Below are 12,422 nucleotides of genomic sequence, written 5' to 3' on the forward strand. Positions count from 1 at the left end.
TATCCTCGTTTTGCTTTTGTTAATGTTCATCTTATATCCTCCTTTCAAGACACTGTCCATTCCGTTCAACTGCTCTTCCAAGTCCTTTGCCGTCTCTGACAGAATTACAATGTCATCGGCGAACCTCAAAGTTTTTACTTCGTCTCCATGAATTTTAATACCTACTCCAAATTTTTCTTTTGTTTCCTTTACTGCTTGCTCAATATACAGATTGAATAACATTGGGGAGAGGCTACAACCCTGTCTCACTCCTTTCCCAACCACTGCTTCCCTTTCATGCCCCTCGACCCTTATGACTGCCATCTGGTTTCTGTACAAATTATAAATAGCCTTTCGCTCCCTGTATTTTACCCCTGCCACCTTTAGAATTTGAAAAAGAGTATTCCAGTCAACATTGTCAAAAGCTTTCTCTAAGTCTACAAATGCTAGAAACGTAGGTTTGCCTTTTCTTAAATCTTTCTTCTAAGATAAGTCGTAAGGTCAGTATTGCCTCACGTGTTCCAACATTTCGACGGAATCCAAACTGATCCTCCCCGAGGTCTGCATCTACCATTTTTTCCATTCGTCTGTAAAGAATTCGCGTTAGTATTTTGCAGCCGTGGCTTATTAAACTGATAGTTCGGTAATTTTCACATCTGTCAGCACCTGCTTTCTTTGGGATTGGAATTATTATATTCTTCTTGAAGTCTGAGGGTATTTCGCCTGTCTCATACATCTTGCTCAGTTACCTGAATTCAGTGTTTAAATAGCGAATTCCTAAAGCTGGACCAGTGCAGCACTATCTGCGCCCCCCCCCCCCCCACACACACACACTGTTCAACTGATTATTTACAGCTAACAAAATCTGCCATTGAGTCCTCCAAGTTATCAAGAATTGCTATTGTCGGTTCAATTCGAATATTAATTTATATATTTACCATAACGTTAACAAAGCCTTTGGCACCCGAACTAGACAGTGCACAACCCGTGTAACAGTAAATATGCAACTCATGTAGAATGAATTGCCTCCACATAGCACACACTACTGGTCATTAAAATTGCTACACCACGAAGATGACTTGCTACAGCCGCGAAATTTAACAGAAAGGAAGAGGACGCTGTAATATGCAAATGATTAGCTTTTCAGAGCATTCGCACAAGGTTGGCGCCGGTGGCGACACCTACCACGTGCTGACATGAGGAAAGTTTCCAACCGATTTCTCATACACAAACAGCAGTTGACCGGCGTTGCCTGGTGAAATGTTGTTGTGATGCCTCGTGTACTGAGAAGAAATGCGTACCATCACGTTTCCGACTTTGATAAAGGCCGGATTGTAGCCTATCGCGATTGCGGTTTATCGTATCGCCGACATTGCTGCTCGCGTCGGTCGAGATCCAATGACTGTTGGCAGAATATGGAATCGGTGGGTTCAGGAGGGTAATACGGAATGCCGTGCTGGATCCCAACGGCCTCGTATCACTAGCAGTGTAGATGACAGGCATCTTTACCGCATGGCTTTAACTGATCGTGCAGCCACGTCTCGATCCCTAAATCAACAGATGGGGACGTTTGCAAGACAACCATCTGCACGAACAGTTCGACGACGTTCGCAGCAGCATGGACTATCAGCTCGTAGACCACTGCTGCGTTTACCCCTGACGTTGCATCACAGACAGAAGCGCCTGCGATGGTGTACTCAACGACGAACCTGGGTGCACGAATGGCAAAATGTCATGTTTTCGGATGAATCCAAGTTCTGTTTACAGCATCACGATGGTCGCATCCGTGTTTGCCGACATCGCGGTGAACGCATATTGGAAGCGTGTATTCGTCTTCGCCATACTGGCGTATCACCCGGCGTGATGGTGTGGGATGCCATTCGTTACACGTCTCTGTCACCTCATGTTCGCATTGACGGTACTTTCAACAGTGGACGTTACATTTAAGATGTGTTACTACCCGTGGCTCTACCTTCATTCGATCCCTACATTTCAGCAGGATAATGGACGACCGCATGTTGCAGGTCCTGTACGGGCCTTTCTGGATACAGAAAATGTTCGACTGCTGCCCTGGCCAGCACATTCTCCAGATCTCTCACCAATTGAAAACTGGTCAATGGTGGTCGAGCAACTGGCTCGTCACAATACGCCAGTCACTACTCTTGATGAACTGTGGTATCGTGTTGAAGCTGCATGGGCAGCTGTACCTGTACACGCTATCCAAGCTCTGTTTGACTCAGGCGTATCAAGGCCGTTATTACGGCCAGAAGTGGTTGTTCTGGGTACTGATTTCTCAGGATCTTTGCACCTAAACTGCGTGAAAATGTAATCACATGTCAGTTCTAGTATAATAGATTTGTCCAATGAATACCAGTTTCTCATGTGCATTTCTTCTTGGTGTAGCAATTTTAATGGCCAGTAGTGCAGTTTTAAAAACTCTTTGACAAGGAGGAGACTAAAAACTGAGAAGAAATCAGTCTGCGTTCTATTACACAAACAAATAACCCGGATGTACGCCATTGGCGATTTACGAAAACCACAGGAAACCCAAATCTGGACTGCAAGCCGGAAATTTAAATCCCATTCTTCCCGTATGCCAGCGCAATATGCTAAGCGGTGCGCTTGGTGGTGAAAATTATGAACTGCAACATACAATTTTTAACTTAATTTTTGTTAACTTTCGCTCTATTGCATAATTATGGCCCTAGGCGGTTTTGCACTACCGCTCAATGGCTGCTTCGTTATCAGCAATCTAACAACTGTTTCGGGTGGCATGTAGTCATGTGAGATATTCGGGCAACTCCAGACCACGAGTTAAAAGAAGGTCATTGAAATGCTTGTCGTTAACACGTATCCCAAAAATGAGCATCAAGAACTAAGACTAAATGTTCAACCTAGTTTCTGTGGATGTAGTCCACGAAACACTATTCGTCAAAAATATCACAATAGTTGAAGCAATCGACACCAAACCAGCTTATACGAGCCCATTCTATGACATCGATAAATTTTAATTAGAGCAATAGTGAGGCATTATAAAGCTCACCCGGCAAAAAACTGCTCACAGGGAAGGTTACATGGAAAAAATAGACGCGTCTATACATCAATAAAGTTATCTTACGTCTAGATCCACCACGTATAAAGAAAATGCTATGAACACATTTCGCACTGGTAACTTCGAATTCACATCACAATTAATACAGCTAACAACCCAAATTAAACAGGAATGTGATACACATACCTTGTGAATGTCTTCATACGGGCCTCCACTGCTTTGTGTCGGAGGCAGATTCGTGTCAAGGCAGTGCCGATCTCCTTGGTAGCACCTGCAACAAAATTACACACACTATCAAACGTAATGTTCAAAATACGTTAAGCCTCGAAATATAATTTCCAACTTCAATGTATTTTAGAGCACAAGTAAAACGCAGATTTCGTCTCTTATGATTCACGAAATGCTCCAGTTCTGTTACACTCAACGGCTCTCCATTGACTGCGGCGATTTTTAAATGATTCGCTACTTAAAACTTATTGTCGCGTCGTAACCACACTCCATGTCTAAAGTCCACAAAGCACGTTTATCACGAACAACACACTACAGCCGGATCTGAAATGAGACCTCGTGCACGAAGAGTGCAGTTACTAATATAACAATATTCTAGAAGTCTGGCATTTATACGAACATCGAATATTCCATAATATACAAGCATTAGAAACTTAAGATATTTCAAAAACGTTCCACAACTTATAAATACTAAAGAACATTTAAATAACTGCAGGTGGTCGGGTCTGAGGCAGCGAACCGCACACGTTCGCCTGCGACGCTTAGCACTACGCAATGTTGCAGGTCGCAGCAACACCGTTCACAAAATGCTTTGTCCAATAGGGATACGTCACCATCCAACGGAGTAAAATCTGGAAAGTCGTCATTCTCGATTAGACGCCGAAAAAACTGACTAGCTACGCGAATGGAAGCTTGGCAGCTACGGGGCCTGTAACAGTTTTAATTTGTAGATATACATATTTAAACAAATTCTCGCTGTACGTTCTCTGTAGAGATTATGAACTCTTTGGATGCCCTCCGTATAGATTCGTGTTTTAAACGATAGAAAGCAGTTCAAATGCCTTCCTAGTCATGTCGGCCAAAATGACGCTTGATACCAACAATACCTGGCTGCATCAACCTGCCGTACCATACATAAGCGTGTAGATTCCCTCGATGGTTGTTTATGCTCACACCTTGTCTGCAGATACCCTTTGCATCTTAAGAGTCACATTTGTTCGAATTAACACACACACTGCATTTTCTTTAACAGCTGCAACTCTTGACATCACCTAGAATAATTACACAAAAGTCTGATTTGCGTAAGCCGAAAATTGTGTACGTCACTTAGTTCGTCTGTTGAAACACGAATGTTGTAAATTACCGTCTGAGTCGCCCAATATTAGCAAATGTGCTAAAATTTTCTTACAAACCAAAGCAAATTCAAAGCAAACAATTTGACAAGGGCGTTGACTACAACCCTAGTGCGCTTCGCCGACAGTAAGGCATGTTAGTTGCACCTACGTAAGCTGGCGAGAGAAAATGCAGCTGACAATGTTTCAACCTGGTTTCATTGCATGAAATCAACGTAAACTGCTATTTTACAGATTGTGAATTGTACGACATTTTAGACATATTTAGCAAGACATTTTTTAAAACATCTGTAAATAATTCGTCAGCGACAAAACGCTATGACCATTGCCCACCTCACCTCAAGACTGTTTGCCACATATAAATTTTGACATACTGAATTGTTGCTTAAGTGAATTTAACTGATCACGAATCTACCCAATTACTGAAACCGAAGCTTTTAGTCTCTCGCATGACAATATCAGAAACACTCTGCAAGAGCATAGGAACTGCTTTCTATCACACTAATTTCAATCGTTTCAATCTCATTTAACTAAATGGTTGGTACTTGACCGGCGGAAACCTAGTTAACTTTGTGCCGACTTTACGAATTTAAAACCAGACTTCGTGAACACCAAGCCAGTCACCGCTGCCAAAACGCATTTAACTTGTGTGTGCAGTATACGAGGTAGGGTGGTTCCATGTCCAGCTAGGCCGATAACATCTCTGGTGCTAACTACCAAGAACTGCGTCAACAGTAAATACTGTCGAGGAACTGAGGAAGTGGAAATCGGAAAGGAGGGAAAAATAGTAGCAGGCAACTGAGTGACGAGACAGTTCTGCACGGTACATGCGAAAGACTGTTGTATCGCGGAAGATTTTGTTCAGATTCCTCGTCGCGCTGTGTTGCTGACATCGGTAAAACCTCATACTTGATAAGATTATGTTTCTTACCTGTCCGTAGTAAACAGTAAGATAAGCAGTCTACTTACACTAGAGATAAAGTATCTTGTCGGCTGCTCCGAATAATACGGACCCCCCATGGACGTGGGAGGCTATCTCCAGAAATAGCGCTATCTTTGGTGGAAAGTTATGTCAGTTTCAGAGCTCCCTTCCTCCCAATACCCGTGAAGTAAGCACGGGAATATCTACCGAATAAAGAAAGAGGAGTTTTCTTCCATTACGCTTCTGCTGATTCAGTCATATCAGCAACGGCGACATTAAGCCTAAGTCAGGCTGAGCGCAGCCCATTCTCTGAAAGTAACCTTTTGTGCGCAAACGCACACCAAAGGAAAACAAATGCACTTGCTTGAAAATTAGCTAAGCGCTGGAAATTTACTTATGTGTGCTGTTACTAGTCCACAGTTCCCTCAGTATTCATGTAATACACGAAGGAGGGAGGGGGAGGGAGAGGGAGAGAGAGAGAGAGAGAGAGAGAGAGAGAGAGAGAGAGAGAGAGAGAGAAGACTTCACATTCTCTAGGCAAGACGTAGCAGGCAACGTTGACAGAAATATTTATTTTGAAGTTTCAAGATGAATATTTCCTGTGATTGTTCCTGAAAGTGCAAAATACGAGCATTTGGGATGTTTCTAGTGGGAATGGAGTTTATTACGGTACACTTCTTATGTAATCACATTTTTAAAATTAATTGATGAATGTACGTCTATAGGGGGAAAAAACTGAAGTATTTTAGCTGCTTAAGAACAATACATTACGCACAACGCTTTGTAATTCATATTAAACAGGTGATTGCATATGAAACGTCTCAGTTTGTAGTATTTCCGAACAATCTCTTGGGATGGAGAAACATGATAGCAGCGACTTCAATTTTCCCCATTGTCAGTATCTCTAAAAATACAATTTTCTTCTCCCTCCTTCAATTTTATTGAAGTGTAGGTTCGGAGCTGTTCTAGGCGCTTCGGTCTGGAACCGTGCGAATCCTGCCTCGGGCATGGATGTGTGTGATGTCCTTAGGTTAGTTAGGTTTAAGTAGTTCTAAGTTCTAGGGGACTGATGACCTCTAATGTTATGTCCCATAGTACTCAGAGCAATTTTTTTGACGACCAAACACAGCGCAAAACTCACACCAAAAACAGGACGCTACAAGCATGGACAGCCATCTTTCGGCGAAGCATACTAGCTGCAAAACATACGTATTGGTGTTTTAACACTGTTAAAAGTGTGCGCCATACTGAACGGAAAATACAAAATTTAGTCATACTTTCCATACGGAGCTGCATTCACCGTTTTCGGTCATACTGTGGACAGAAAACCAAGAACATGTCAAGAAGGCATAGCGGTCCGCACAAATATGCCAATGGCATAGCAAGAAGCCGAGGCACAAGATATATATTCGTGGGCTATGGTACCAAGGGATATGCAATCTTCCGCAGAGCTTACACATCACGGAAAATTACGCATAGCTCCGTGCGTGCAAGCGCCGCCAAGCGAGCGAGAATGTTTAAGGCAGCGCACGCGTCGCTACGTAACAGGCGGTCGCGATGCCTTTGATGTATCATGCGGCGGCTTCTCTGACGTCGCATCCTCGTTCACCTTTTAAAGAGTAGCAGACTGGGGTCATCGCTAGTTCAGTAGCAATCCTAGCCCCACATCGAGGCGTCCATCACAAACATATTCAAAACGAAGGCTTCCCAGCTCCTTTAATGGAGTTTGGTGCTTGATTTGACAAGTGAAGGAAATAAACTTGCTCGCTGTTTACGTCCCCCGTGGTTTAAAAGGAAAGCACTTTATATTTCCATAAAACAGTTATCCCAACATGTCACCATAATAGATATTCTGATGCCACGCCCCTGTTCGAATACACGATGGCATTGTGAAATATCTCATTTGTAAGTACTGTATCAACAAGCTTATCTATTTTACCCCGGTTAACAACCCCCAATAAATCCTAGATATTTACAAGCATTTTTCACCAGTTCGCAGTTGAATGGTAGTCATTTTTATGTAAATAATAAACGACATTCGTCCCAAGCAGGGTAATTCCATTTCTTACAAGGGGAGGCCACGACGTTGGGATCACAGATTTACTTCAGACTTTGCGCATCTTTTCTAGGCAATTAGAAAACATACTGAGCAAGTATTAAGATGCACTACTCTGAAAATTTCGAGAAAATCGCAAGAGAAGTTTTACGCGTCTATTATGTACCTGATGTATCTTTACGTAGGTGTTGGAAGTTAAGAGTTCATAGTGGTCAAGTGGTTACTGTTCGAGCTTCTTGAGATAAACTTTAATTTCTAGTCTGGCATATTATTTAATTTATATGTAATTTGAAAGGTAATACAATTACAGCTACTATCCGTTTCTCACTGTTGACTCAACGATTTGAAGAAAACATCAGCAGAAGCATCTCACTATTTCCGTCGAGTCCCACCAAGTATAGATAAAAATTACTAACACCTGCGTCCACGTACTCGTGAAGAGGGACAAGTTTATTTCGTATATGGATGGATGGAAATTTTAAACGAGGTTTGAAGTATGTGAATGCTCTCGTGATAGCGTGTACATAACGTATGTCAAGTTCAAAGAAGGGCAGCTCGTTTTGTATTATCGTGAAACAGGTGAGAGAGAGAGAGAGAGAGAGAGAGAGAGAGAGAGAGAGAGAGAGAGAGACATGCTGTGTGAATTAGGGTGGCAGTCATTAAAACAAAGGCGTTATTCACTGCGGCAGAATCTTCTCGTGAATTTTCCATCACCAGCTTTCCTTCCTAATGCGAAAGTATTCTGTTGGCTCCCATCTATGTAGTGAGAACTGACCATGATAAAATACGAAAAATCAGAGTTGGCACAGAAAGATTTAAATGCTCGTTTTCCCGCGTGCTCTTAGAGTGGCACTATAGAGAAAGTGCTTGAAGGTGGTTCGATGAACCCTCTGCCACGCACTTAGTTTTGAACAGCGGAGACATCATGTAGATGTAGATGAACGCCCTAGGAGAGAGAGAATGTTTTGAATTTCCTTTTTGTGGTATGTAAGTGGATTCTGTAGAAAAGGCTCCTTTTGTGGCTTGCAGGTGACGAACAGTGCCAATGTGCAACGTCGACATGCTTCGGAAGTTTTCATACGAGATCATAATTTTTTTTGTCCCGCACCAGAGAGCGGTCTCAAACAGTAAGTGGGTCGCATGCAAGTCACTGAAAAAAGAAACTAAACGTGTCAAAAAAAATCGTAGCAAGCTAAAGAAAGCGCCCATGAAGTTTTGGCGTAGGTCGGCTCAAGGACGACAGCCAATCGAGGCGTGGTTCGTGTACAAGTAGCAGGTGCGGCACAAGCCAGTGCCAGTTAGGCGCAGCTGGAGTGGTGGGAAACCATAGGCAAGCCAAGCCTAGCATCTGGTGGACCACGGCGCGCATCTGACACTATCGGACCAGTTAGCAGCTGGCCGCGGACCACACGTGCGGCACATCTCGCGTGGCCTGTTTGTCTCTGACCCGTACACCCGGCCCCTACTTTACCCTATTTGCGTGAAGTGCGGATACTATTAAAGTGAAGAGAACCTCCGTATCCCGGTGCCGGCAATCTGCATCCGTTATTTGCATTCCTACGAAAGCAAAATTGACACGTGGTCGTACAGATTACCGAACATTTCTGGTGTCTGAATCGTCTTCCACCCTCGTAACAGACCAGGATTAGCTTCTTCGCTCATTTCAAAGTAAGAAAAAAAGGAACACACAAAGCATTTCTTCACGGCCAACGTGGATCTACTTGCCAAGGTTGGCCAGCGTCGTATACACGGTAGCACTGGCACACCCTGTAACCTTATGCAGTTCAAAACCCTCTCCACCTACAACTATCCGTCAAGTACCACCAACAAGGTTATTCTGCGATTGTGCGTCGTGAGCGCAATGACTCTCCAGCGTATGTCCGAAAGGCAACTGTCAATTGTTATCAACAAAACATTACGCCAGGACGTCAGACGCCAGAAACAACAAATTTCAACCTAATACAGAACACTTCCGCTTCGCGAACTAAGTAGAGGGCTATCACTGGGTTACCTCTAGTTCCACAAGGTTGAGGTGGTGGTGACAAGAATGAGCACACTAAAAAATAGTACGAATTATAGTAGTGCACGATGACGATTTTTTCCCGATCGATACACCGACTGATGAGAGCCTCGACAAAATCTGAATACAAATCTTGCATTCAGTGTGACAAGTTTGTGTTAATATACACTGATGAGCCAAAACAACACGACCACCTCCTTGACAGCTTGTTTGTCCGTCTTTGGATTGAAATAAACAATGATTGTCAGCATCAGGGGTCGGACAGTTTGTGGACAGACTTGCGGAGGTATGTGACATTAGATGTCGACGCACAGGTGATATAATTCGCGTAAATAATGGTCTGCTAATTTTCGTAAGCGGTGATGCCGCCAGATGCCGACCCACATGGGTCCACAGAACTGACATCAGGGGAATTTTGTCGCCTAGACATCAACGCGAGTTTACTGTTATGCTTCTCAAAACACTGTAGCGCGATTCTGGCTCCGAGGCACTGACAATTATACTGCTGAAAAATGACATCGTCATCGGGGAAGACATCGAGAATGAAGAGATGCACGTGGTTCGCAGCTGTCAGCGTATCTTCGACTACTGCCACAGATTCCATACAAACGCAGGAGAATATATTTCGTCGAATAATACTGCCCCTAGCAGTCCGCGTTCTTGGATCCGCCGTTCACCTCGATTACGGCGTTTGTGGAGACGACCATCGACCTAGCGTAGCAAAAATGTGATTCTCCCGAAGAGGCGACCTGTTTTCATTGGGATCGACGGTCGCATCCCGATGGTCCCGTGTCCACTACAAACGTAATTCACTATGTTGTTGAGTCAACACGTGAACACTTTGGGGTGGTCTGCTGTGGAGCTCCATGTATAACAATGGACAGTGAACAGTGTGCTGCGCACCGGTATTGTGCTCTTTCAGCAGAGATGCCAGAGGTCACCATCTATTTTACTTTACAGAGGAGACATGCCTCCAAATCCCTCGTCCTCTGAAGAGTTGTGGGCGCCCAGCCACTTCACTGTCCGTAACTCTATCCGTAAATGCTCGCGACTGTAGCATGTGAACATTCGACAAGCTCCAATGTTCTCGAGATACTCGTTCACAGGCTCTGTATAATCTGCCCTTTCAAAACGGTTCAAATGGCTGAGCACTATGGGACTTAACATCTGAGGTCATCAGTCCCCTAGAACTGAGAACTACTTAAACCTAACTATCCTAATGACATTACACACATCCATGCCCGAGGCAGGATTCGAACTTGCGACCGTAGCCGTCGCGTGGTTCCAGACTGCAGCGCCTAGAACCGCTCGGCCACATCGACTGGACTGGCTAATTCGCCCTTTGTCGAAGTCTTATCTCCCAATGGATTTCTCCATTTGCAGCCGATATCTTCTGTAGCGTGATCCTCCGTCCGTGTTTGCTCTACTTAATTACTTTTGCTACCGCGTACGTGCCCGCTAACCACCAGGCGGCACCCAACGTCGCGGCGGGTAGCGGTTGTAATGTTTTGGATTATCAATGTAACGCACTTGGAAAGTTGCCAATTGTGTGTGTGTGTGTGTGTGTGTGTGTGTGTGTGTGTGTCGTAATTTGACAACGCTGAGTAACTAGTTTGAAATAAAATCTAAACTCATTTACAGTAATAGCTTTTATGGACAGAGATGCTAGTGAGAGCACAAATTTATAAAAGCAGACCTCTGGTGCCAGCAACAACATTAGACACAGTTTCGTATACCAGAACGTTAGCCGCTGAAGAGCGGAGTACAGGAGCAAAGAAAGCGGCGCAATGATCAACGCAAACAAATGTCATAAAGAAGGATACGACTTCAAATTATCATCTGATTATCCGAATTACGGAGTTCCTGGGATTGGCTAAATAATTTATCACGAATATCGGCCACCCACTTATATCTGTATTGATAAAAGTAATAACTTTTATCAGCTGAAATAAGGCTGTGAGAGGGTTACTACAGTTTTGGAACTGAAGGTGCATCTTTATTTACATATTTCTCTTCACTTGCCTCTATTTATTCATATTTGGTTCTCATAACGCACCAGTAACAGCACAACACATTTACATTTCATAATTAGCTCTCCTGAATTACTCTAAATCAAAACTGTTGGAAAATATATCAAGACTTTTCTGGCATATGACTTAAAGGTTACGTCACAATATAGGAAGTTCGAAACTTCAAAGTCACGTCACAAGGTGCTCATTACGAAAAGTTAAGGCTGTCATCAGTCTGAAAGTTGATTCGAACACTACCTTGCCTTGGTGTACAATAACCTATTGGAGGTGATATGCTGCTGCGTTTCCCGAACATTTGAACTGTCTCAATCCAGGTAGTTAAAGGAGGGCCGACAGTTCAACATGGATTCCGATCCACGGTGCAACACGACTCGGCATTTTCATATTAACAAACATTTCCACGGGTATAAGACGTTATACGTAGCAGGCAATAACCGTTGGACTAACCGGGGATCGAATCTGAGACCTTCTAGCATGTCGTCTGGGACTTTACAACTTAGCCACGCAGCCACCCAGCACACACTGCCGTAACTGCAGTCTGCTGATCACTGCACCGCCTCGCTCGGTGGCGAAAGTGGCCCAGACGAGTGCATGCGATTGGACATGAATGAATGCATGCATGCATGCACATAACCACACCCCGTGGCGGGCACACGACGTGTACGCCCGTGACGTGAGTCACACCGAACCTTTAATCACATTTGCACAATCTTTACGCCTGTCGGGCAGTCTGGCCACCCCAGGTCACCTGTCAGTGTGTGATGACTGTGTGGGGACGTCTGAAGTCTAAGGGCTATCTGAACAACTCTCAGTCTTCAAGAAATGCTTCACAACATTTCGGATGACTTTGCAGCAGTTCCAGTAGTCCACCTTAGATCTGCCTTCAGCTAATTGCTGACCAGGGCCCAAAAGGGCCGGAAGATGAAGTGTTCACTTTCAACATCTGCTACAGTTAAGATCAGCACTATATTTTCCGCAGCTGTGTTACTTTATACCCTGTAA

General features: G+C 43.9%; 1 protein-coding gene across 4 annotated transcripts in view; it reads right to left on the reverse strand.

The window, feature by feature from the left end:
• The window catches only part of LOC126271991 (protein MTSS 2), a 310,108-nt gene that overhangs the window by 120,306 nt on the left and 177,380 nt on the right, over window positions 1-12,422 (reverse strand). For all 4 annotated transcript variants that reach the window (XM_049974469.1, XM_049974470.1, XM_049974472.1 and 1 more), the window contains exon 4: window positions 3,218-3,302. In XM_049974469.1, the coding sequence (XP_049830426.1) occupies window positions 3,218-3,302 (85 nt within the window). The remainder of the gene's footprint in view (window positions 1-3,217; window positions 3,303-12,422) is intronic.

The sequence above is a fragment of the Schistocerca gregaria genome, chromosome 5, assembly GCF_023897955.1.
Source record: "Schistocerca gregaria isolate iqSchGreg1 chromosome 5, iqSchGreg1.2, whole genome shotgun sequence".
Classification (NCBI taxonomy): Eukaryota; Metazoa; Arthropoda; class Insecta; order Orthoptera; family Acrididae; genus Schistocerca; species Schistocerca gregaria.